The sequence below is a fragment of the Hyperolius riggenbachi genome, chromosome 7, assembly GCF_040937935.1.
Source record: "Hyperolius riggenbachi isolate aHypRig1 chromosome 7, aHypRig1.pri, whole genome shotgun sequence".
NCBI classification, from domain to species: Eukaryota; Metazoa; Chordata; class Amphibia; order Anura; family Hyperoliidae; genus Hyperolius; species Hyperolius riggenbachi.
Genome location: NC_090652.1, coordinates 180,807,187 through 180,832,508, shown reverse-complemented (window position 1 = coordinate 180,832,508; position 25,322 = coordinate 180,807,187). Strand labels below are relative to the sequence as shown.

Genomic DNA, 25,322 nt, shown 5'->3' with positions numbered 1-25,322 from the left:
GCCGCTCCAGGCATTGTTTGAGGGTGGATCCGGAAGGATTATGGCGAGGAGTTGGACAAAACGTCCGCATGTCCGACATCACCCTGAGATCGCTGGAGCGTCCTGTCCTTGCCTGCGTGGACTTGGGAGGAGGAGGGTTACTGCCAGTGGTACGTTGATTGCGTTGTGCATCCACATCACCCTTAAATGCATTGTAAAGCATCATCGACAGCTTGTTCTGAAAGTGCTGTATCCTTTCCGCCTTTTGTTGAGTTGGTAACAGGTCGGCCACTTTGTGCCTGTACCGAGGGTCTAGTAGCGTGGCCACCCAGTACAGGTCATTCGTCTTGAGTTTTTTGATACGTTGATCCCTCAACAGGCTGGACAACATGAAAGAGGACATCTGCACAAAGCTGGATGCAGACGTACTCTCCATCTCCTCTTGCTCTCCCTCAGTGACGGGACGCAACTCCTCTTCCTCCCCCCAGCCACGAACAATACCACGGGAACGTGGAGCAGCAGAAGCCCCCTGTGATGGCTGCCGCGGTTGTTCTCTTTCCGCCGCCTCTTCCTCCTCCACAGAAACACCTTCCTCATCATCACCATCATCAGAGTCGGACTCCTCTCCTTCCCCACACGACTCCTCTTCTTCCTCCTCCTCCCCCCTCTGTGCTGCCGCCGGTGTGGTGGAAACATCGGGTTCGGGTGTAAATGGATCCCACGACTCCTGCTGCCGTAACTCTTCTTGTTCACGTTCCTCCACAGCTGTATTCACCACTCTACGCACGGCACGCTCCAGGAAGTAGGCGTAGGGGATCAAGTCGCTGATGGTGACCTCATCGCGACTCACCAGTTTGGTCACCTCCTCAAAGGGCTCCATGACCCTGCATGCATTTCGCATCAGTGTCCAGTTGTTGGGCCAGAACATCCCCATCCTCCCAGATTGTGTCCTTGTACTGTAATTATACAGGTACTGGGTGACGGCTGTTTCCTGGTCTAGCAGGCGAGAGAACATCAGCAGGTGGAATTCCAGCGAGTCGGGCTATCGCAAATCAGGCGTCTCACCGGCAAGTTCATTCTACGATGAATCTCCGCAAAGCGTGCCATGGCCTTGTAAGAGCGCCTGAAATGCCCACACAACTTCCTGGCCTGCTTCAGGACGTCCTCTAAGCCTAGGTACTTGGACACAAATCTTTGCACGACCAGATTAAGCACATGTGCCATGCAAGGTATGTGTGTCAGCTTTCCCAAATTCAACGCAGCAATGAGATTGCTGCCGTTGTCACACACCACGTTGCCAATCTCAAGCTTGTGCGGGGTCAGCCATTGCTCCACCTGTTTGTTAAGAGCAGTCAGCAGAGCTGCTCCAGTGTGACTCTCCGCTTTCAGGCAAGACATGTCTAACACTGCATGACACCGTCCCACCTGGCATGCAGCATAGGCCCTGGGGTGCTGGGGCTGTGTAGCTGGAGAGGAGATGGCGGCAGCAGCCAAGGAGGAGGAGGAGGAGGAGGAGGATGATGACAGCGAAGCGGTGATAGCAGGTGGAGAGGAGGTGGCTGGAGGCCTGCCTGCAAGCCGTGGAGGTGTGACAAGTCGGTCCTCTGCGCAGCCACGTACTCCCTGCTTGCTGCCATTGGTCACCAGATTGACCCAATGGGCTGTGTATGTAATGTAGTTGCCCTGCCCGTGCTTGGCAGACCAGACATCCGTGGTCAGGTGGACCCTTGACCCAACGCTGTGTGCCAAAGATGACACCACTTGCCTCTCAACTGCACGGTAAAGTTTGGGTATGGCCTTTTGTGAAAAATAATTGCGGCCTGGTATCTTCCACTGCGGTGTACCAATGGCCACAAACTTACGGAAAGCCTCCGAATCCACCAGCTTGTATGGTAATAGCTGGCGAGCTAATAGTTCCGCCACGCCAGCTGTCAGGCGCCGGGCAAGAGGGTGACTGGCAGACATTTGCTTCTTCCGCTCAAATACTTCCTTCACGGACAGCTGGGTACTGCTGTGGGCAGAGGAGAAGGAACCGCTGAAGGGAAGAGGCGGTGTGGAGGAGGGTGGCTGTGAAGGTGCAAGGGAGAAAGTGGATGAAGACGATGCACCTGAAGGAGGAAGAGGAGAAGGAGGGTGGCTTGTCTTTTGAGGGGTGCTGCTTTTCCTCAGGTGTTCTTGCCATAGCTGTTTGTGCCTTCTCTCCAGGTGCCTTCATAAGGCACTTGTCCCTACGTGAGAGTTGGCCTTTCCACGGCTCAATTTTTGCTGGCAGAGAGAACAGATGGCTTTGCTACGATCTGAGACACACACGTTAAAAAATTTCCAAACCGCTGAGCCCCCCTGAGGTGATGGCGTCAGCAGCTGATGTTGAAGGGCATGTTGGCTGTCTGGCCATAGCTGGCGATACATGGTGCCGGACATTGCCCCCAGCTGTTTCTGAGGACGAGCTCCCTCTGCTTCTATCATGGAGTCGTCTCCTCCTAGTCCTCTCTGACTCCTCCTCTGAACTGTCCTCCTGGTCATCTCCTCTACTGGGAACATATGTGGTATCCGTATAATCGTCATCATAATCCTCCTGGCCAACTGCACTTTCCTCAGACACCTCCTCAACTGCACCAACTTCAGGTGTTTCATCAGCCCCCTCCACACACGTTACGTCCATACTATCGCCACCTAACTCAGACGTAGGAGGTGGTGTACCTGCGCCTTCTTCTTGTTGTTGCAGTAGTGGCTGTGAATCGGTGATTTCACCACCACCACCACCACCACCAAATAACTCATGCGAAGTGTCAAATGCAGCGGATGTGGTGCTTGTTGTAGCGCTGGTGGCTGCGGGAGATGAGGTGTTCTGTGTTAAATACTCAATCACCTCCTCACGATTTTGGGAATTGATGGCACGTGCCTTTTTCTGAGCACTGTATTTTGGGGCAGGTCCGCACGAAATCACAGCAACACCACCTCGCACAGACCTGTCGGTGCATGGTGGCCTTCCTCTGGGTCTGCCTCTACCTCTTCCTCTACCTGGTTTGTCCATCTTGGGGGGATGCTAGGTATATGCAGTGAGCTGGGTTCACTGAACAGTAAAGGTACTAGGATGCAGGGAGGTGGGTTCACTCAACACAACAGGTAGTATGATGCAGTGAGCTGGGTTCACTGAACAGTAAAGGTACTAGGATGCGGTGAGGTGGGTTCACTCAACACAACAGGTAGTAGGTATATGCAGTGAGCTTAGTTCACTCAACACTACAGGTAGTTGTGTGCAGTGATGAGGTGGGTTAAGTAAACACAACAGGTAGTAGGTGTATGCAGAGAGCTGGGTTCACTCAACACAACAGGTAGTAGGTGTATGCAGAGAGCTGGGTTCACTCAACACAACAGGTAGTAGGTGTATGCAGTGAGCTGGGTTCACTCAACACTACATGTAGTTATGTGCAGTGATGAGGTGGGTTAAGTAAACACAACAGGTAGTAGGTGTATGCAGTGAGCTGGGTTCACTCAACACTACAGGTAGTTATGTGCAGTGATGAGGTGGTTTAAGTAAACACAACAGGTAGTAGGTGTATGCAGTGAGCTGGGTTCACTCAACACAACAGGTAGTTGTGTGCAGTGATGAGGTGGGTTAAGTAAACACAACAGGTAGTAGGTGTATGCAGAGAGCTGGGTTCACTCAACACAACAGGTAGTAGGTATATGCAGTGAGCTGGGTTCACTCAACACTACAGGTAGTTATGTGCAGTGATGAGGTGGGTTAAGTAAACACAACAGGTAGTAGGTGTATGCAGTGAGCTGGGTTCACTCAACACTACAGGTAGTTATGTGCAGTGATGAGGTGATTTAAGTAAACACAACAGGTAGTAGGTGTATGCAGTGAGCTGGGTTCACTCAACACAACAGGTAGTAGGTGTATGCAGTGAGCTGGGTTCACTCAACACTACAGGTAGTTATGTGCAGTGATGAGGTGGTTTAAGTAAACACAACAGGTAGTAGGTGTATGCAGTGAGCTGGGTTCACTCAACACAACAGGTAGTAGGTATATGCAGTGAGCTGGGTTCACTCAACACTACAGGTAGTTGTGTTCAGTGATGAGGTGGGTTAAGTAAACACAACAGGTAGTAGGTGTATGCAGAGAGCTGGGTACACTCAACACAACAGGTAGTAGGTATATGCAGTGAGCTGGGTTCACTCAACACTACAGGTAGTTATGTGCAGTGATGAGGTGGGTTAAGTAAACACAACAGGTAGTAGGTGTATGCAGTGAGCTGGGTTCACTCAACACAACAGGTAGTAGGTATATGCAGTGAGCTGGGTTCACTCAACACTACAGGTAGTTGTGTGCAGTGATGAGGTGGTTTAAGTAAACACAACAGGTAGTAGGTGTATGCAGTGAGCTGGGTTCACTCAACACAAAGCTAGGTATATGCAGTGATGAGGTGGGTTAAGTAAACACAACAGGTAGTAGGTGTATGCAGTACTGGGTAGTACAATGTGCAGCTCCCTGTCACACACAGGTCACTGAATGTGCTGGGCTGCTGGCAGTGGCACACACACACTATCAATTAGCAAGGCTGTGCATGCAACAAAAGTGTCAGTTTGACACACAGTAAAAAAAAAAAAAAAAGTACAGGATGAGCTCTGACAAAAGCTAGGGTGCTATAAAGCAATAACAATCAGCCAGGAGCAAACTAAGCAGCCAAGAACCTAACTAATCTGTCCCTAGAAGAACAAGTCTGCAGCAGCTGTCCCTTTCCTCTCACTAGCAGGCACACGAGTGAGTGTAATGGCCGCCGGACCCTGCCTTATACAAGGGGGGTTGGGGCTCCAGGGCTTACTGTAGCCTGAATGGCTACAATGTGCCTGCTGACTATGATGCAGAGGGTCAAAGTTGACCCTCATAGAGTATTATGGGGCGAATCAAACTTCCGGAATAGTTCGCCTTGCGCGGGCGAACGCAAACCCCCAATGTTCGCCTGGAACCGTTCGCCGGCGAACCGTTCGCTACACCTCTACTACTAACACACTACACTACAATCTCTCTCTACTACTATAATCTAGCTCACACTCTAACTCTCTCTCACAGTCACAGGCTCTTTAAAAAGACTTTTGGTTTATATACAGTCTTGAAAAAGACTTTTGTTTTATGTTAAAACAACTATGGGTCTGCGTCTGTCTCTCCTCTCTCTGTCTCTCTCTGCACCAGACTGAAACCCACAAGCTTCCTGACTGCACACGTCTCTCTTATATACAAAATGGGTGGGATAGCTGCTGATAGGTAGCTAGGAAGCTGGTTGCTAACGTAGGATTGGTTGGTTATCATTAAGACTCTTATCGGTGCAGAAATTCAGTTTTTCTTGCAGAAATCTACTTAGAAGCTTCTTGCTTGTGATTGGCGTACAAAAATTAGCATTCCGGCGGAATTTCGCTTCGTACCGCGTAAAATCCGCCTTAGCGCTATAGGAATTCCGTTCCGTCGCATCGGAACCGGAATCACCAAATTCCGTCCGGAATCGCGGAATCCAGAGACCATCCCTAATCCTAACCAATATTTCCGATATGTGGTGTTTGCTTTGGCTTCAACACAAACTCCCAAGCCACCATCTCTCCATTCATATTTAGACTGCAGAGTCAAGCTATTGGCATTGAAACCAAGATGAAACACACGAGAGGAAAGGTGTAATATTTCTTCCATGCTTAAATAAGTATAACATAAACACTTGCAACCATTATCCTTTTGGTTAGAACAGCTTAAGAAGAAAAAACTGTCGGTAATGCGTTGATAAATTTCCCCCACTGTGCAGGAGGGACGTAAGAGGACCAGGAAGCCTCTGGACCATCCAGAGGCTTTCTCCTTCTGAGGTAAGTATCTAACTTTTTTTTCTCCTAACTTTTTCTTTTAATTTACAGGTACGCTTTAAATTGAAATTTCAGCAATCCTCACAGAATTTATTTCATGCATGTAGGCATATGTAGGCAGTTATTTAAAAAACAGTGTAACTGACAATTTTTTTTTTGTTTTTTTGTTTTGTTTTGTTTTGTTTTTTATTCCTAGGGTCCAATTGGTGCACGTGGTCCCGAGGGACCTCCAGGAAAACCAGGTGAAGATGTAAGTTGTTTTTTTTTACTTCTTTTATTTTGTTTCTTCCATGTAATAGAGCAACATTGGAGCATATGTTTTCTGTTCTGGTACTCTAAAAGTGAATTTGTAGTGAAAGGGATAGGGAGGGCTGCCATGTTTGCTTCCCTATAGTATATCCTGGTTTTCCTGCTGGTTTCAGCTGTATCAGAATCACACACTGGAAACAAGCATGTGGTTGTACTTTGGTCAGAACACTGACTTGCATACAGAGGATCAGCAGGATATCCAGGGCAATTGCATTGTTTGAAGGGAAATAAATATGGCAGCCTCCATATCTACAGGGAGTCACTACAAGGTCACAAAAGAAATAATTTTTAGAAAACATGTTGGCAATACATGAAGACGTATAGCAATTAATAAACAAAGAGAATGCAAAATGGAATACTGAAAAATCTTGTCATATATAGAGATTGCATATCTCTGCAAAGATTCGCGAACAGGTGAATCTGGCTAATCTCCATAGACTTCAATAGGCAGGCAAATTCTAAAACCTACAGGAACTGTTTCTGGCTACAAAAGTGATGGAAAAGTTGTTTCAATGGGCTTAACACCTGGATAGTCCCACCAAAAATTGCGTAATTTACGCAGAGTCATGTTTTCATCTCTAAAGGGCAGAAATCACATTACATTCCTAAATTGGTGGAATAAAGTGCTTTAAAACGCCCAGCTTGTGTACACGTCCAAATGCCGCGTTTAATGCATCGCAGTCCGCAAACAACAGCAAAGACCTTTTGTAATTACGTCAGGTGAGCATATGTTTGTTTTTACTAGTTGACACCTCCAGCTCATAAATGTTAACCACTTGAGGACAACAGTCTTTCTACCCCTTAAGGACCAGAGCCTTTTTTTCCATTCAGACCACTGCAGCTTTCATGGTTTATTGCTCGGTCATACAACCTACTATCTAAATGAATTTTCCCTCCTTTACTTGTCACTAATACAGCTTTCTTTTGGTGTTATTTGATTGCTGCTGCGATTTTTAGTTTTTATTATATTCATCAAAAAAGACATGAATTTTGTCAAAAAAATGATTTTTTTTTAACTTTCTGTGATAAAATTTGTCAAATAAAGTAAAATGTCTGTATACATTTTTGTCCAAATTTATTGTGCTACATGTATTTGATTAAAAAAAAAACATTCAGTGTATATTTATTGGTTTGGGTAAAAGTTATAGCGGTTACAAACTATGGTGCAAAAAGTGAATTTTCCCATTTTGAAGCATCTCCGACTTTTCTAAGTACCTGTCATGTTTCACGAAGTGCTAATATTCAAGGATAGTATAAATACCCCCCAAATGACCCCATTTTGGAAAGAAGACATCCCAAAGTATTCACTGAGAGGCATGGTGAGTTCATAGAAGATTTTATTTTTTGTCACAAGTTAGCGGAAAATGACACTTTGAGACAAAAAAAAATGAAATCTGCCACGGACTCACCATGCCCCTCTCTGAATACCTTGAAGTGTCTACTTTCCAAAATGGGGTCATTTGTGGGGTGTGTTTACTGTCCTGGCTTTTTGGGGGTGCTAAATTGTAAGCACCCCTGTAAAGCCTAAAGGTGCTCATTGGACTTTGGGCCCCTTAGTGCAGTTAGGCTGCAAAAAAGTGCCACACATGTGGTATTGCCGTACTCAGGAGAAGTAGTATAATGTGTTTTGGGGTGTATTTTTACACATACCCATGCTGGGTGGGAGAAATATCTCTGTAAATGACAATGTTTTGATTTTTTTTACACACAATTGTTCATTTACAGAGAGATTTCTCCCACCCAGCATGGGTATGTGTAAAAATACACCCCAAAACACATTATACTACTTCTCCTGAGTACAGCGATACCACATGTGTGGCACTTTTTTGCACCCTAACTGCGCTAAGGGGCCCAAAGTCCAATGAGTACCATTAGGATTTCACAGGTCGTTTTGAGACATTTGGTTTCAAGACTACGCCTCACGGTTTAGGGCCTTAAAATGCCAGGGCAGTTTAGGAACCCCACAAGTGACCCCATTTTAGAAAGACAACACCACGAGGTATTCTGTTAGGAGTATGGTGAGTTCATAGAAGATTTTTTTTTTGTCACAAGTTAGTGGAAATTGACACTTTGTGAAAAAAAAAAAAAAACAATAAAAATCAATTTCCGCTAACTTGCGACAAAAAATAAAATCTTCTATGAACTCACCATACCCCTAACAGAATACCTTGGGGTGTCTTCTTTCTAAAATGGGGTTACTTGTGGGGTTCCTATACTGCCCTGGCATTTTAGGGGCCCTAAACCGTGAGGAGTAGTCTTGAAACCAAATGTCTCAAAATGACCTGTGAAATCCTAAAGGTACTCATTGGACTTTGGGCCCCTTAGCGCAGTCAGGGTGCAAAAAAGTGTCACACATGTGGTACCGCCGTACTCAGAAGAAGTAGTATAATGTGTTTTGTGGTGTATTTTTACATATACCCATGCTGGGTGGGAGAAATATCTCTGTAAATGTGTAACGATTTGTGTCAGCAAAAACAGAGTTCTGATTATCAGGTGATCTGCAGTATCACCTATAATACAGATATATATCTGATTATATGGTGATCTGCAGAATCACCAATAATACAGATATACAGACAGCTGATGATATTGCTAACAGTATAACTGATAGATATTATTAGACCTCACCGGAGGAGCTGGTGGGTACTAACAGCAATATAGTGATTGGTGCAACAGTAGTACTGATAGAGTTAACTAAACCTCATCAGAGGAGCTGGTGGGTACTAACAGTACAGTTCCCCTCACCAGAGGCAAGGGCCCTCTGGTGAGAGTAGAGTGGTCAGACTAATCGAGTTGGCAACAGACAGACAGATGCAGTACAAAATTGGCAGGCAGAAACAGGAGATATAAACAGGCAGAGTCGGCAGCAAGATCAGATGGGTAGAGGTACAGAATCACTGAGCGGAAGAGTAGTCAGAACGAGCCAGAGTCATACACAGATAATACAGTCTTCAATGAATTATAATTATAGCTATGAAAGGTCTGAGCGCTAACACGAAGTATTCGCAACAGCAGACAAGTTGAGAGTGATTCAGCTTGGCTTAAGAAGCAGAGGAGACCCCTCTGGCACGCCTACTCCTCTCAGCCAATGAAGAGCGGTGAGAGTCTCCTCTGACGTCAGCCGACCAGCTGGTCAGCTGACACGCCTCCTCCCCGCATAAAGGTCCTGTCTGTGCGCGCGCGCACGCGACAAAGCAACTGTATGTGCAGCTGACAGACCCGTCCTCGGCCTGCTAGACGCCCAGGACACGGACACATTGCCAGACAGAGAGCAAGAAGCAGCTGCGGTGGTAGCGCTATTCCCCGCAGCTGCTTCTCCATTGTTTATTACAGTACGCCCCCCTTGAGGCGTGGACTCCGGACACGTCCTGCATGGCTTCTCAGGATGCAACTCATGAAACTTTTTCCTAAGTTCTTCAGCATGCATGCGATGACCGGGCACCCAAGATCTCTCTTCAGGCCCATACCCCTTCCAATGAACCAGGTACTGTACTGAGTTACGCACTCGGCGAGAATCCAAAATTTGTTCAATCTCATACTCAGGTTCCCCATCAATCATCTCGGGGGGGGGGGGGAGGAGGAATCCACATGCACAGCCGGCTTCAATAGAGACAAATGGAATGACTTAACACCTCTCATACTGGGTGGCAGTGAAATGACATAAGTGACATTATTAATCTTCTTGGAAACAGGGTATGGGCCTATAAATCTGGGACCTAATTTAGCTGACAGTGCCAGATGTCGGGTAGAAACCCACACCATGTCCCCGGGTACAAAGTCCCATTCCACAGACCGCTTCTTGTCAGCCTGCTTCTTCTGGGACTGAAACGCCTTTTCCAGATTCCTTTTGACCATGGTCCACATCTCCTTACAAGATCCCTGGGTAACATTGCTAGCGGCAGCTGCGGCGAACAGCACCGCCGCCGCAGCTGCCGCCGTGTCCCTGCCCATTCCTCCGGCGTCTAGGATGCCGAGGACGGGACTGTCATTAGCTCATAGGGTCGCTCTCTCGCGCGGGCGCGTGCACAGACAGGACCTTTATGCGGGGAGGAGGCGAGTCAGCTGACCTGCTGGTCGGCTGACGTCAGAGGAGACTCACGGCGCCCCGGATTGGCTGATTGCAGGGGGCGTGCCTGTGAGGTCTCCTCCGCTTCTTAAGCCTCCAGGCTTCAGTGTTTCTCTGTCTGCTGTCGTGAATACTTTGTGTAAGCGCTCAGACCTTAGACTAGATCCAGGTGTTGAAACCAAGGACTTCACACCAAGACTAGGAATTGTTTATTATTGATTACCTGTGTTTGATTCTGGCTATACCTCTGACTTTGCTATTGCTTAACGCTTCTGTACTTCTGCCTATCTTACTAGTTGCTGAACTCTTACTCTCTCTTACCTCTCTGTTGCCAAACCTTGCCTGTCTGACCACTCTACTCACCAGTGGGCCCTAGTCACTGGTGAGGTGCTCTATAGCCAGCTCCACTGGTCGGGTGTTGCCTAGTGACTGATCGTACCTTCCTGGCTCCTCTGGGAAGGTTCAGCCAAATCTATTCAAGTCACCTGTTAGGACCTTCTCCAGCTCCCTTGGGAAGGTTTGATCTAATCTATACAATCAGCGTACTGATAGTACCTTACCAGCTCCCCTGGTAAGGCCTGGCAAAACTATTAAAGTTACGGTTGCACCAAACACACTCACTCAGTCTGTGTTCGCTATACTGGCATTATTGGTGATTCTGCAGATCACCTAATAATCCGGTATAGTGTCTGTATTATTGGTGATTCTGCAGGTCACCATAAATTCAGATGTCTGAGTTATTACACCCAACCGTTACACCCTGCCAGGGAAAGGAGAAAGGAGAAGATACCACTGTCAATGGAGAGAATTTGGGAGATACCCCCGTGACCACCTGAAAGGGGGAAAAGCCTGAAGAGGTACTTTTCAGGTTGTTGTGCGCAAATTCTGCGAATGGCAAGAACTTTGCCCATTCCAACTGCGCATCAGCCACATAGCATCTAAGGAACTGCTCCAAAGACTGATTAACCCTCTGTTTGCCCATTGGTTTGTGGGTGGTAGCCGGAGGAAAATGACAGGTTCATTCCAAGATGATGACCGAAGGCTCTCCAAAATTTGGACACAAACTGGACTCCCTTATCTGACACCACATTTTCCGGTATGCCATGCAGGCAGAAAATGTGTTGAATGAAGAGATCCGCCAGTTCCTGAGCAGAGGGGAGTCCGTCCAATGGAATGAAGTAAGCCATTTTGCTGAACCTGTCGACTACCACCCATATAACTGTTTTGCCCTCAGACCTGGGAAGTTCGCCCACAAAATCCATGGATAAATGGGTCCATGGTTCCTCAGGCACTGGCAATGATTGAAGGGTACCCACAGGAGCCTGTCTGGATGGCTTATTCCTGGCACAGACTGCACAGTCCCTGACAAACTCCCTACAATCTAGGACCAGTGATGTCCACCACACACATCTAGACAGTAAATCCTGCGTTCTGGCCACCCCAGGATGCCCTGCATTTTTATGTGCATGGAACAATTGCAAAATTTGCAGACGGAACTGAAGTGGCACAAACAGAACTCCATCAGGTTTCCCATCGGGGAACGTCCTGTTGATAGGGCCCCAAAGTAAGCGACCAATCCTCCCAAGTCTCGGTGGCTGCCACGACTATTTTCTCGGGCAGAATGCTTTCAGTAGCTGGTGGCTGTACTGTCTCGGGCTCAAAACATCTGGACAGGGCATCTGCTTTGACATTTTTACTCCCTGGCTTATATGTAATGATGAATCTGAATCTTGAAAAGAACAATGACCAACGAGCCTGTCGAGGACTAAGCCTCTTGGCCCCTTCGATATATTCCACATTTTTGTGGTCAGTATAGACTGTAATCATATGTTCTGCCCCCTCGAGCCAATGACGCCATTCCTCAAACGCGAGCTTTATGGCCAACAATTCTCGGTTACCAATATCATAATTTTCTCGGCGGGAGAGAATTTCCACGAGAAAAAAGCACATGGATGCAATCTGCCCTGAGAACCCGAGTGTTGAGACAGTACAGCCCCGACTCCAATCTCTGATGCATCCACCTCCACTATAAAAAGTGACATCCACATGCCGCAAAATAGGGGCAGAGCAAAACAATTTCTTCAGAGATGAGAAGGCAGAATGTGCCTCAGGTGACCAATTATAAGTGTCAGCCCCCTTTTTGGTGAGATTAGTGAGAGGAGACACTACAGAAGAAAATCCTTTGATACATTTTCTGTAAAAATTGGCAAAGCCAAGAAATCTTTGGAGTGTTTTGGCCACTCCAAAACGGCAGCTACCTTTTTGGGGTCCATAGAGAGTCCTGAGGTGGAAATGATATACCCCAAGAAAGGAACTTCTGACACTTCAAAAAGACATTTCTCAAGTTTTGCATATAAAGAATTCTGTATCAATTTTTTCAGGACAAACTTCACATGTTCTCTATGTGTCGCTAGATTTGGGGAGAAAATCAGTATGTCATCCAGATATACCAAGACGAATCACCCCAGGACCTCTCGGAAAATCTCGTTGACCAACTCCTGGAAGACGGCAGGAGCGTTACACAACCCGAAGGGCATAACAAGGTACTCGTAGTGCCCGTCGGGTGTGTTAAACGCCGTCTTCCATTTGTCACCCTCCCTAATGCGTACCAGGTTGTATGCCCCTTTCAGATCAAGTTTAGAAAAGATACAAGCATCAGTAACTTGGAAGAACAAGTCATCAATTAACGGAAGAGGGTAACAATTCTTTATGGTAATTTTATTCAATTCTCGATAATCTATGCAGGGGCGGAGCCCACCATCCTTTTTCTGCACAAAAAAGAACCCTGCTCCGGCCGGACACTTAGGACGGATAAAACCTTTGGCAAGGTTTTCTTTAATGTAGTCCTGCATAGCGAGCTTCTCAGAGGCAGATAGGTTATACAAATGACCTCTAGGGGGCATACAACCAGGCCTTAACTCAATGGGGCAGTCAAAACTTCTGTGCGGGGGAAGTTTGTCCGCCGACTTAGGACAAAACACATCTGCAAAGTCTGCATATTGTGCAGGCAATCCCTCCACCTGAATCCTGGTGGTGCAAACAGCAACTTTCTCCATACAATGATGATGGCAAAAGGAGGACCAGCTTAACAACTGGCCAGAGCTCCAGTCTATCTGAGGAGAATGCTTTTGCAGCCACGGCATCCCCAGGATTATAGTGGAAGTGGCCATTTTAAGCACAACAAACTGTATTTTGAAATACGATAACAGAGGCGCCAAGCAGAATAAAATTAGTTAAAATTGTTAAAATTGAACTAATTTTAACTAATTTTATTCTGCTTGGCGCCTCTGTTATCGTATTTCAATATTATCTAGTCCACCCTTGGTGGAGGGGTGTATCCCCATTTTCTCCTATCTACAGAGAGCGACTTTTTAACCTGAGCGGGGTCAGGTTACAATTCTCCCCGCCGGCCTTTCCAGTGGTTGCCTTTGTGGCGACCCACCCTTGTGAGTATAATCATCTCATTTATTCACAACAGATCTCTCCATATTAACATACTGCACCATATTGGGCTCTCGGTTTCTCCCCCATTTTCAAACAAACTGTATTTGTTCCTTGTGCAATACCCCCACATGACATATCAACCCCGGAGTTTGGGACAGGGCCTGACTCCCTTGAAGTGGAGAGTCATCCACTGCTGTGAAAACTATCTGTCTGTCTAAGGGAAGCAGAGGAATCCCCAGTTCTTTAACAAAATTATAGTCAATAAAATTAGCGGCTGACCCCGAGTCTATAAAGGCCTGGGTAGACCGGACTTGATCTTCCCAGGAAATAGAACAAGGGAGAAGTAACTGATTATCAATTAGAGGTAACACTAGCTCGCCTAGGGTAGTACCTCTGGCTACTCCTAGGCGACAGAGTTTTCCGCCTTCTTAGGACAGTTCTGTACTATATATCCTTTTTCTGCGCAGTATAGACAGAGCCCCTCCGTTCGTCTACGATTTTTCTCGACCTCTGACAATTTTGAATGTCCGATCTGCATCGGCTCATCCTGAGGAGGAGAAGGTGCAGGAGAGGTGACGGGAACAGACCTCACAGAGTGTCTACCACGGGTTTGCCTTTGATAGCGAATACGACGATCTATTTTAATTGCAAGTGAGATCGCATCATCGACAGTTTTGGGTTCAGGATGACTTAGCATTACATCCGCAAAGGGATCAGATAACCCTGATAGAAAGCAGTCTAATAAGGCAAACTGTCCCCATCTAGCTGACACTGCCCACCGTCTGAAATCTGCGGCATAGGTCTCAGCGGTGTTATGTCCCTGCCTGAGATTTTTAAGTTTCCTTTCAGCAGTAACTGCAATATCAGGATCATTGTATATAATAGCCATGGATTTGAAAAAATCCTGAACCGATGCCAATGCCTCATGACCACTAGGAAGACTGTAAGCCCATGTCTGTGAATTCCCTGATAAAAGGGTTTTAATGAAGGTCACCCTCTGACTCTCGGTTCCTGATGAAATGGGTCTCATCTCAAAGTAGGAGAGACAACGATTTCTGAAATTTTGAAAGTCAGATCTGTGTCCTGAAAACTTTTCATGGAGAGGCATTCTAGGCTCTATAGCTGGAGGGGACTGCACTGGTGCGGTAGCAGTCTGGAGAGTCCGCACAACCCCAAACCGCTGGGTGATCTGCGTTTGTTGAGTATTGACCAACACGGTTAAATTGTTCACCGCTGTGGTCAAGGCCTCAACCTGGCTATGCAGTGCATCCATAGACATTTTGGTCTGCTGTTCTGTAATGATCGGTGTCAGCAAAAACAGAGTTCTGACTATCAGGTGATCTGCAGTATCATCTATAATACAGATATATATCTGATTATATGGTGAACTGCAGAATCACCAATAATACAGATATACAGACAGCTGATGATATTGCTAACAGTATAACTGATAGATATTATTAGACCTCACTGGAGGAGCTGGTGGGTACTAACAGCAATATAGTGATTGGTACAACAGTAGTACTGATAGAGTTACCTAAACCTCACCAGAGGAGCTGATGGGTACTAACAGTACATAGAGGGATTGGTGCAACAGTAGTACTGATAGTTAACTAAACCTCACCAGAGGAGCTGGTGGGTACTAACTGTACAGTGCCCCTCACCAGAGGCAAGGGCCCTCTGGTGAGAGTAGAGTAGTCAGACTAATCGAGTTGGCAACAGACAGACAGATGCAGTACAAAATCGGCAGGCAGAGACAGGAGATATAAACAGGCAGAGTCAGCAGGAAGATCAGATGGGTAGAGGTACAGAATCACTAAGCGGAAGAGTAGTCAGAACGAGCCAGAGTCATACACAGATAATACAGTCTTCAATGAATTATAATTATAGCTATCAAAGGTCTGAGCGCTAACACGAAGTATTCGCAACAGCAGACAAGTTGCGAGTGATTCAGCTTGGCTTAAGAAGCAGAGGAGACCCCTTCGGCACGCCTACTCCTCTCAGCCAATGAGGAGCGGCGAGAGTCTCCTCTGACGTCAGTCGACCGGCCGGTCAGCTGACGCGCCTCCTCCCCGCATACAGGTCCTGTCTGTGCGCGCGCGCACGCGACAAAGCAACAGTATGTGCAGCTGACAGACCCGTCCTCGGCGTGCTAGACGCCCGAGGCACGGACACATTGCCAGACAGAGAGCTAGAAGCAGCTGCGGTGGTAGCGCTATTCCCCGCAGCTGCTTCTCCATTGTTTATTTTACAAAATGACAATTTTTTGTTTTTTTTTACACACAATTGTCTATTTACAGAGATATTTCTCCCACCCAGCATGGGTATGTGTAAAAATACAACACAAAACACATTATACTACTTCTCCTGAGTACGGCGATACCACATCTGTGGCACTTTTTTGCACCCTAACTGCGCTAAGGGGCCCAACGTCCTATGAGTACCTTTAGGATTTCACAGGTCATTTTGAGGCATTTGGTTTCTAGACTACTCCTCACGGTTTAGGGCCCCTAAAATGCCAGGGCAGTATAGGAAGCCCACAATTGACCCCATTTTAGAAAGAAGACACCCCATAGAAGATTTTATTTTTTTGTCACAAGTTAGCGGAAATTGATTTTTTTTTTCACAAAGTGTCATTTTCCACTAACTTGTGACAAAAAAATAAAATCTTCTATGAACTCACCATACTACTAACGGAATACCTTGGGGTGTCTTCTAAAATGGGGTCACTTGTGGGGTTCCTACACTGCCCTGGCATTTTAGGGGCCCTAAACCGTGAGGAGTAGTCTTGAAACCAAATGCCTCAAAATGACCCGTGAATAGGAGGTTGGGCGCCTTAGCGCACCTAGGCGGCAAAAAAGTGTCGCATGTGGTATCGCCGTACTCAGGAGAAGTAGTATAATGTATTTTGGGGTGTATTTTTACACATACCCATGCTAGGTGGGAGAAATATCTCTGTAAATGGACAATTGTGTGTAAAAAAAAAAATCAAAAAATTGTCATTTACAGAGATATTTCTCTCACCCAGCATGGGTATGTGTAAAAATACACCCCAAAACACATTATACGACTTCTCCTGAGTACGGCGATGCCACATGTGTGACACTTTTTTGCAGCCTAGTTGTGCTAGGGGGCCCAATGTCCTATTCACAGGTCATTTTGAGGCATTTGGTTTCAAGACTACTCATGGTTTAGGGCCCCTAAAATGCCAGGGCAGTGTAGGAACCCCACAATTGACCCCATTTTAGAAAGAAGACACCCCAAGGTATTCCGTTAGTAGTATGGTGAGTTCATAGAAGATTTTATTTTTTTGTCACAAGTTAGCGGAAATTGATTTTTTCCCACAAAGTGTCATTTTCCACTAACTTATGACAAAAAAATAAAAACTTCTATGAACTCACCATACTACTAACGGAATACCTTGGGGTGTCTTCTTTCTAAAATGGGGTCACTTGTGGGGTTCCTACACTGCCCTGGCATTTTAGGGGCCCTAAACCGTGAGGAGTAGTCTAGAAACCAAATGCCTCAAAATGACCTGTGAATAGGAGGTTGGGCCCTTTAGCGCACCTAGGCGGCAAAAAAGTGTCACACATGTGGTATCGCCGTACTCAGGAGAAGTAGTATAATGTGTTTTGGGGTGTATTTTTACACATACCCATGCTAGGTGGGAGAAATATCTCTGTAAATGGACAATTGTGTGTAAAAAAAAAATCAAAAAATTGTCTATTTACAGAGATATTTCTCCCACCCAGCATGGGTATGTGTAAAAATACACCCCAAAACACATTATACTACTTCTCCTGAGTACGGCGATACCACATGTGTGACACTTTTTTGCAGCCTAGGTGTGCTAGGGGGCCCAATGTCCTATTCACAGGTCATTTTGAGGCATTTGGTTTCAAGACTACTCACGGTTTAGGGCCCCTAAAATGCCAGGGCAGTATAGGAACCCCACAAGTGACCCCATTTTAGAAAGAAGACACCCCAAGGTATTCCGTTATGTGTATGGTGAGTTCATAGAAGATTTTATTTTTTGTCACAAGTTAGTGGAAAATGACACTTTGTGAAAAAAACAATAAAAATCAATTTCCGCTAACTTTTGACAAAAAATAAAATCTTCTATGAACTCGTCATACACCTAACGGAATACCTTGGGGTGTCTTATTTTCTAAAATGGGGTCACTTGTGGGGTTCCTATACTGCCCTGGCATTTTAGGGGCCCAAAACCGTGAGGAGTAGTCTGGAAACCAAATGCCTCAAAATGACTATTCAGGGGTATAAGCATCTGCAAATTTTGATGACAGGTGGTCTATGAGGGGGCGAATTTTGTGGAACCGGTCATAAGCAAGGTGGCCTCTTAGATGAAAGGTTGTATTGTGCCTGATCTGATGGATATGAGTGCTAGGGGGGGGGGGGGGGGTGACAGGAGGTGATTGATGGGTGTCTCAGGGGGTGATTAGAGGGGAAAATAGATGCAATCAATGCACTGGGGAGGTGATCGGAAGGGGGTCTAAGGGGGATCTGAGGGTTTGGCTGAGTGGTCAGGAGCCCACACGGGGCAAATTAGGGCCTGATCTGATGGATAGGTGTGCTAGGGGGTGACAGGTGGTGACAGGAGGTGATTGATGGGTGTCTCAAGGTGTGATTAGAGGTGGTAATAGATGCAAGCAATGGACTGGCGAGGTGATCAGGGCTGGGGTCTGAGGGTGTTTTGAGGGTGTGGGCGGGTGATTGGGTGCCCTAGGGGCAGATAGGGGTCTGATCTGATGGGTAGCAGTGACGGGTGGTGACGGGGTGATTGATGGGTGATCAGTGGGTGATTAGATGGCAGAACAGATGTAAACAATGCACTTTGGAGGTGATCTGAGGGTGGGTCTGCGGACGATCTGATGGTGTGGGTGATCAGATGCCCGTAAGAGGCAGGTTAGGGTCTGATCTGATCTGATGGGTGGCAGTGACAGGGGGTGATTGACAGGTGATTACAGGGGAGGATAGATGTATACAGTACACAGGGGGGGGGGTCTGGGGGGGGGGGTCTAAGGGTGTTCTGAGGGTGTGGGCGGGTGATTGGGTGCCCTAGGGGCAGATAGGGGTCTGATCTGATGGGTAGCAGTGACAGGGGGTGATTGATGGGTGATCAGATGGCAGAACAGATGTAAACAATGCACTTTGGAGGTGATCTGAGGGTGGGTCTGCGGGCAATCTGAGGGTGCGGGCGGGTGATCAGATGCCTGTAAGAGGCAGGTTAGGGTCTGATCTGATGGGTGGCAGTGACGGGGTGATTGACGGGTGATTGACAGGTGATTAGTGGGGAGAATAGATGTAAACAGTACACAGGGGGGGGGGGTCTGGGGAGGATCTGAGGGTGTGGGGGGTTGGTCAGGAGCCGCCGGGGGGCAGTGTTAGTGACAGGGGGTGATTGACGGGTGATTTACAGGTGATTAGTGGGGAGAATAGATGTAAACAGTACGTGGGGGGGGGGGGCTGGGGAGGATCTGGGGGTGTGGGGGGTGATTAGGAGCCCCCAGGGGGCAGTGTTCGTGACAGGGGGTGATTGATGGGTGATTGACAGGTGATTAGTGGAGAGAATAGATGTATACAGTACATGGGGGGGGGTGTCTGGGGAGGATCTGAGGGTGTGGGGGGGAGAATAGATGTATACAGTACACGGGGGGGGGGGGGGGTCTGGGGAGGATCTGAGGGTGTGGGGGGTAATTAGGAGCCCAGGGGCAGATTAGGACCTAATAAAAAAAATAGCGCTGACAGATAGTGACAGGGAGTGATTGATGGGTGATTAGGGGGGTGATTGGGTGCAAACAGTGGTCTGGAGGGTGGGCAGGGGGGGGTCTGAGGTGTGCTGTGGGCGATCAGAGGGCAGGGGGGGGCAGATCAGTGTGTTTGGGTGCGACTTAGGGTGGCTGCAGCCTGCCCTGGTGGTCCCTCGATCACTGGGACCACCAGGGCAGGAGGCAGACTGTATAATACGCTTTGTATACATTACAAAGCGTATTATACGCTTGTATGGCGGCGATCGAGGGGTTCACATCCCGCCGGCGCTTACTACCAGCCAGCGGGATGATGTCGTGGGTGGGTGGAGCCTGTTGCCAGGGGCAGTGCGTGGCACCAGTGACGCGATCGCTGCCCCTACGAGCCGAAAGGAGCCGCCGCCGTTCGGCGTATTGCGGTCCTTTCGGCGTCCACTTTGCCGCCGCCCATCGGCTGTGGGCAGTCGGCAAGTGGTTAGTCTTCTTGGCGGCAGTCTTTGTGTAGTGGTGTGTAGTGGCTGCCTTGTTTGTGCGCACAATCATGGTAGTGCAAGCGAGCTCGATTTTCCAGCCTCTATAGTCAGGCTGAGGTAGTTCAAAGACAGTTAAGTGACCAAAACAAACCCACTGATTCTGCACTGAGGCCTAATACAGGGGGCAGTAGTGGATACTAGATGCCAGTAGTGGTGGTGAAGGATTATTGTTTTGGGACCAGCAGACCTGTCTCCAACAGCTAACTTGTGCACTGGACACAGAGCAGCAAAACAATAGCAAGAAAACAATGTAGGGGCCCATTCACACTAGAGCGTTTTGCCACGATTTTTAAAAGCGCTAGTGTAATGAAACCCTATGGGCCCATTCTTACTTGGGCGATTTGCGCTAATCGCAGCAAATCGCCCAAAAACGCTAAATGCAAATGCGTAGCCTTCACCATTTTTAGGCTATTTCCCGGCGATCGTGTTTCAGTGCTATAGAAGCGCTAAACGCGATCGCGAAAAAAATCGGCAAGTGTGAATGGGGATTTTTTTCACGTTAATCGAGCAAAATTGCCATAGCAAAACGCTAGCAAAAGTGCTAGCGTTTTGCGATCAGCAAGTGTGAATGGGCCCTCACAGCCCTAAGAAGGACTTAGCTGTTCAGGACAATGTAGTAGCAGCAAGAATCTGCACTGAGGACACAGAACACAAGCGTACCTACAGTGCTGCCCATAATTAATTATTCATACCCCTTGCAAATTTTGACTTAAAGTTACTTTTTTTGAACTAGCAAGTCATTTTTTTTTACTGGAAATGACATAGGTGTCTTCCAAAAGATAATAAGACGATATACAATAGGCATTATTGCGGGAAAAACAAAGCAAAACATTTCTTAGCTTTTATTTACATTTGAGTAGAGATGGCCCGAACCATTCACCGGCGAGCACTATTTGGCGAAGATCGTGTATTCGCGATTGCCACAAGCAGCGAGCACATGGCGCTATTGACCCGCCCCCATACATCATCATTGGGCTAAATTTTGACCCCTTAACCACTTAAGGACTGCAGTCATAAAACCCCTTAAGGACCAGAGCCTTTTTTTCCATTCGGACCACTGCAGCTTTCACGGTTTATTGCTCAGTCATACAACCTACCACCTAAATGAATTTTACCTCCTTTTCTTGTCACTAATACAGCTTTCTTTTGGTGCTATTTGATTGCTGCTGCGAGTTTTACTTTTTATTATATTCATCAAAAAAGACATGAATTTTGTCAAAAAAATGACTTTTTTAACTTTCTGTGCTGACATTTTTCAAATAAAGTAAAATTTCCTATACATTTGAGCGCGAAAGTTATTCTGCTACATGTCTTTGATAAAAAAAAAAAAACATTCAGTGTATATTTATTGGATTGGGTAAAAGTTATAGCGTTTACAAACTATGGTGCCAAAAGTGAATTTTCCCATTTTCAAGCATCTCTGACTTTTCTGCGCACCTGTCAGGCTTCATTAGGGGCTAAAATTCCAGGATAGTACAAATCCCCCCCAAATGACCCCATTTTGGAAAGAAGACATCCCAAAGTATTCAGTGAGAGGCATGGTGAGTTCATAGAAGATTTTATTTTTTGTCACAAGTTAGCGGAAAATGACACTTTGTAACAAAAAACAAAACAAACAAAAAAAAAGTTTCCATTTCTTCTAACTTGCGACAAAAAAAAATGAAATCTGCCACGGACTCACTATGCTACTCTCTGAATACCTTGAAGTGTCTACTTTCCAAAATGGGGTCATTTGTGGGGTGTGTTCACTGTCCTGGCATTTTGGGGGTGCCTAATTGTAAGCACCCCTGTAAAGCCTAAAGATGCTCATTGGACTTTGGGCCCCTTAGCGCAGTTAGGCTGCAAAAAAGTGCCACATATGTGGTATTGCCGTACTCAGGAGAAGTAGTATAATGTGTTTTGGGGTGTATTTTTACACATACCCATGCTGGGTGGGAGAAATATCTCCGTAAATGACAATTGTTTTATTTTTTTTTACACACAATTGTCAATTTATAGAGATATTTCTCCCACTCAGCATGGGTATGTGGAAAAATACACCCCAAAACACATTATACTACTTCTCCTGAGTACGGCGATACCACATGTGTGGCACTTTTTTGCACCCTAACTGCGCTAAGGGGCCCAAAGTCCAATGAGTACCTTTAGGATTTCACAGGTCATTTTGAGAAATTTCGTTTCAAGACTGCTCCTCACGGTTTAGGGCCCCTAAAATGCCAGGACAGTATAGGAATCCCACAAATTACCCCATTTTAGAAAGAAGACACCCCAAGGTATTCCATTAGGAGGATGGTGAGTTCATAGAAGATTTTTTTTTTTTGTCACAAGTTAGCGGAAATTGATTTTAATTGTTTTTTTTCACAAAGTGTCATTTTCTGCTAACTTGTGACAAAAATAAAATCTTCTATGAACTCACCATACCCCTAACGGAATACCTTGGGGTGTCTTCTTTCTAAAATGGGGTCACTTGTGGGGTTCCTATACTGCCCTGGCATTTTAGGGGCCCTAAACCGTGAGGAGTAGTCTTGAAACCAAATGTCGCAAAATGACCTGTGAAATCCTAAAGGTACTCATTGGACTTTGGGCCCCTTAGCGCACTTAGGGTGCAAAAAAGTGCCACACATGTGGTACCGCCGTACTCAGGAGAAGTAGTATAATGTGTTTTGGGGTGTATTTTTACACATACAGATGCTAGGTGGGAGAAATATCTCTGTAAATGACAATTATTTGATTTTTTTTACACACAATTGTCCATTTACAGAGAGATTTCTCCCACCCAGCATGGGTATGTATAAAAATACACCTCAAAACACATTATACTACTTCTTCTGAGTACGGCGATACCACATGTGACACTTTTTTGCAACCTAGGTGCGCTAAGGGGCCTAACGTCCTATTCACAGGTCATTTTGAGGCATTTGGATTCTAGACTACTCCTCACGGTTTAGGGCCCCTAAAATGCCAGGGCAGTATAGGAACCCCACAAGTGACCCCATTTTAGAAAGAAGACACCCCAAGGTATTCCGTTAGGGGTATGGTGAGTTCATAGAAGATTTTTTTTTTGTCACAAGTTAGCGGAAAATGACACTTTGTGAAAAAAAAAAAACAATACATATCAATTTCCGCTAACTTGTGACAAAAAATAAAATCTTCTATGAACTCACCATACTCCTAACGGAATACCTTGGGGTGTCTTCTTTCTAGAATGGGGTCATTTGTGGGGTTCCAATACTGCCCTGGCATTTTAGGGGCCCTAAACCGTGAGGAGTAGTCTTGAACCCAAATGTCTCAAAATGACCTGTGAAATCCTAAAGGTACTCATTGGACTTTGGGCCCCTTAGCACAGTTAGGCTGCAAAAAAGTGTCACACATGTGGTATCGCCGTACTCAGAAGAAGTAGTATAATGTGTTTTGTGGTGTATTTTTACATATAACCATGCTGGGTGGGAGAAACATCTCTGGAAATGACACATTTTTGATTTTTTTTACACACAATTGTCCATTTACAGAGAGATTTCTCCCACCCAGCATGGGTATGTGTAAAAATACACCACAAAACACATTATACTACTTCTCCTGAGTATGGCGATACTACATGTGTGACACTTTTTTGCAGCCTAGGTGCGCTAAGGGGCCCAACGTCCTATTCACAGGTCATTTTGAGGCATTTGTTTTCTAGACTACTCCCCACGGTTTAGGGCCCCTAAAATGCCAGGGCAGTATAGGAACCCCACAAGTGACCCCATTTTAGAAAGACGACACCCCAAGGTATTCCGTTAGGGGTATGGTGAGTTCATAGAAGATTTTTTTTTTGTCACAAGTTAGTGAAAAATGACACTTTGTGAAAAAAACAATAAAAATCCAATTTCCGCTAACTTTTGACAAAAAATAAAATCTTCTATGAACTCATCATACACCTAACAGAATACCTTGGGGTGTCTTATTTCTAAAATGGGGTCACTTGTGGGGTTCCTATACTGCCCTGGCATTTTACGGGCCCAAAACTGTGAGTAGTCTGGAAACCAAATTTCTCAAAATGACTGTTCAGGGGTATAAGCATCTGCAAATTTTGATGACAGGTGGTCTATGAGGGGGCAAATTTTGTGGAAACGGTCATAAGCAGGGTGGCCTCTTAGATGACAGGATGTATTGGGCCTGATCTGATGGATAGGAGTGCTAGGGGGGTGACAGGAGGTGATTGATGGGTGTCTCAGGGGGCGGTTAGAGGGGGAAAATAGATGCAATCAATGCACTGGGGAGGTGATCGGAAGGGGGTCTGAGGGGGATCTGAGAGTTTGGCCGAGTGATCAGGAGCCCACACGGGGCAAATTAGGGCCTGATCTAATGGGTAGGTGTGCTAGGGGGTGACAGGAGGTGATTTATGGGTGTCTCAAGGTGTGATTAGAGGGGGGAAATAGATGCAAGCAATGCACTAGCGAGGTGATCAGGGCTGGGGTCTGAGGGCGTTCTGAGGTGTGGGCGGGTGATTGGGTGCCCGCAAGGGGCAGATTAGGGTCTAATCTGATGGGTAACAGTGACAGGTGGTGATAGGGGGTGATTGATGGGTAATTAGTGGGTGTTTAGAGGAGAGAAGAGATGTAAACACTGCACTTGGGAGGTGATCTGATGTCGGATCTGCGGGCGATCTATTGGTGTGGGTGGGTGATCAGATTGCCCGCAAGGGGCAGGTTAGGGGCTGATTGATGGGTGGCAGTGACAGGGGGTGATTGATGGGTGGCAGTGACAGGGGGTGATTGATGGGTGATTGACAGGTGATCAGTGGGTTATTAGAGGGAATAACAGATGTAAATATTGCACTGGCGAATTGATAAGGGGGGGGGGGGTCTGAGGGCAATCTGAGCGTGTGGGCGGGTGATTGGGTGCCCCCAAGGGGCAGATTAGGGTCTAATCTGATGGGTAACAGTGACAGGTGGTGATAGGGGGTGATTGATGGGTAATTAGTGGGTGTTTAGAGGAAAGAATAGATGTAAACGATGGATTTGGGAGGTGATCTGATGTCGGATCTGCGGGCGATCTATTGGTGTGGGTGGGTGATCAGATTGCCCGCAAGGGGCAGGTTAGGGGCTGATTGATGGGTGGCAGTGACAGGGGGTGATTGATGGGTGGCAGTGACAGGGGGTGATTGACAGGTGATCAGTGGGTTATTACAGGGAAGAACGGATGTAAATAATGCACTGGCGAATCGATAAGGGGGGGGGTTGAGGGCAGTCTGAGCGTGTGGGCGGGCGATTGGGTGCCCGCAAGGGTCTAATCTGATGGGTAACAGTGACAGGTGGTGATAGGGTTGATTGATGGGTGATTGATGGGTAATTAGTGGGTGTTTAGAGGAGAGAATAGATGTAAACGATGGATTTG

The 25,322-nt window shown here is 46.5% G+C and overlaps 1 protein-coding gene across 1 annotated transcript in view; it reads left to right on the top strand.

Annotated features, from left to right (window-relative positions):
• COL5A2 (collagen type V alpha 2 chain) overlaps positions 1–25,322 on the top strand; it is a 1,703,177-nt gene that overhangs the window by 432,624 nt on the left and 1,245,231 nt on the right. Inside the window, exon 9 of the mRNA XM_068247348.1 lies at positions 6,026–6,079. Coding sequence (XP_068103449.1) covers positions 6,026–6,079 — 54 coding nt within the window. The remainder of the gene's footprint in view (positions 1–6,025; positions 6,080–25,322) is intronic.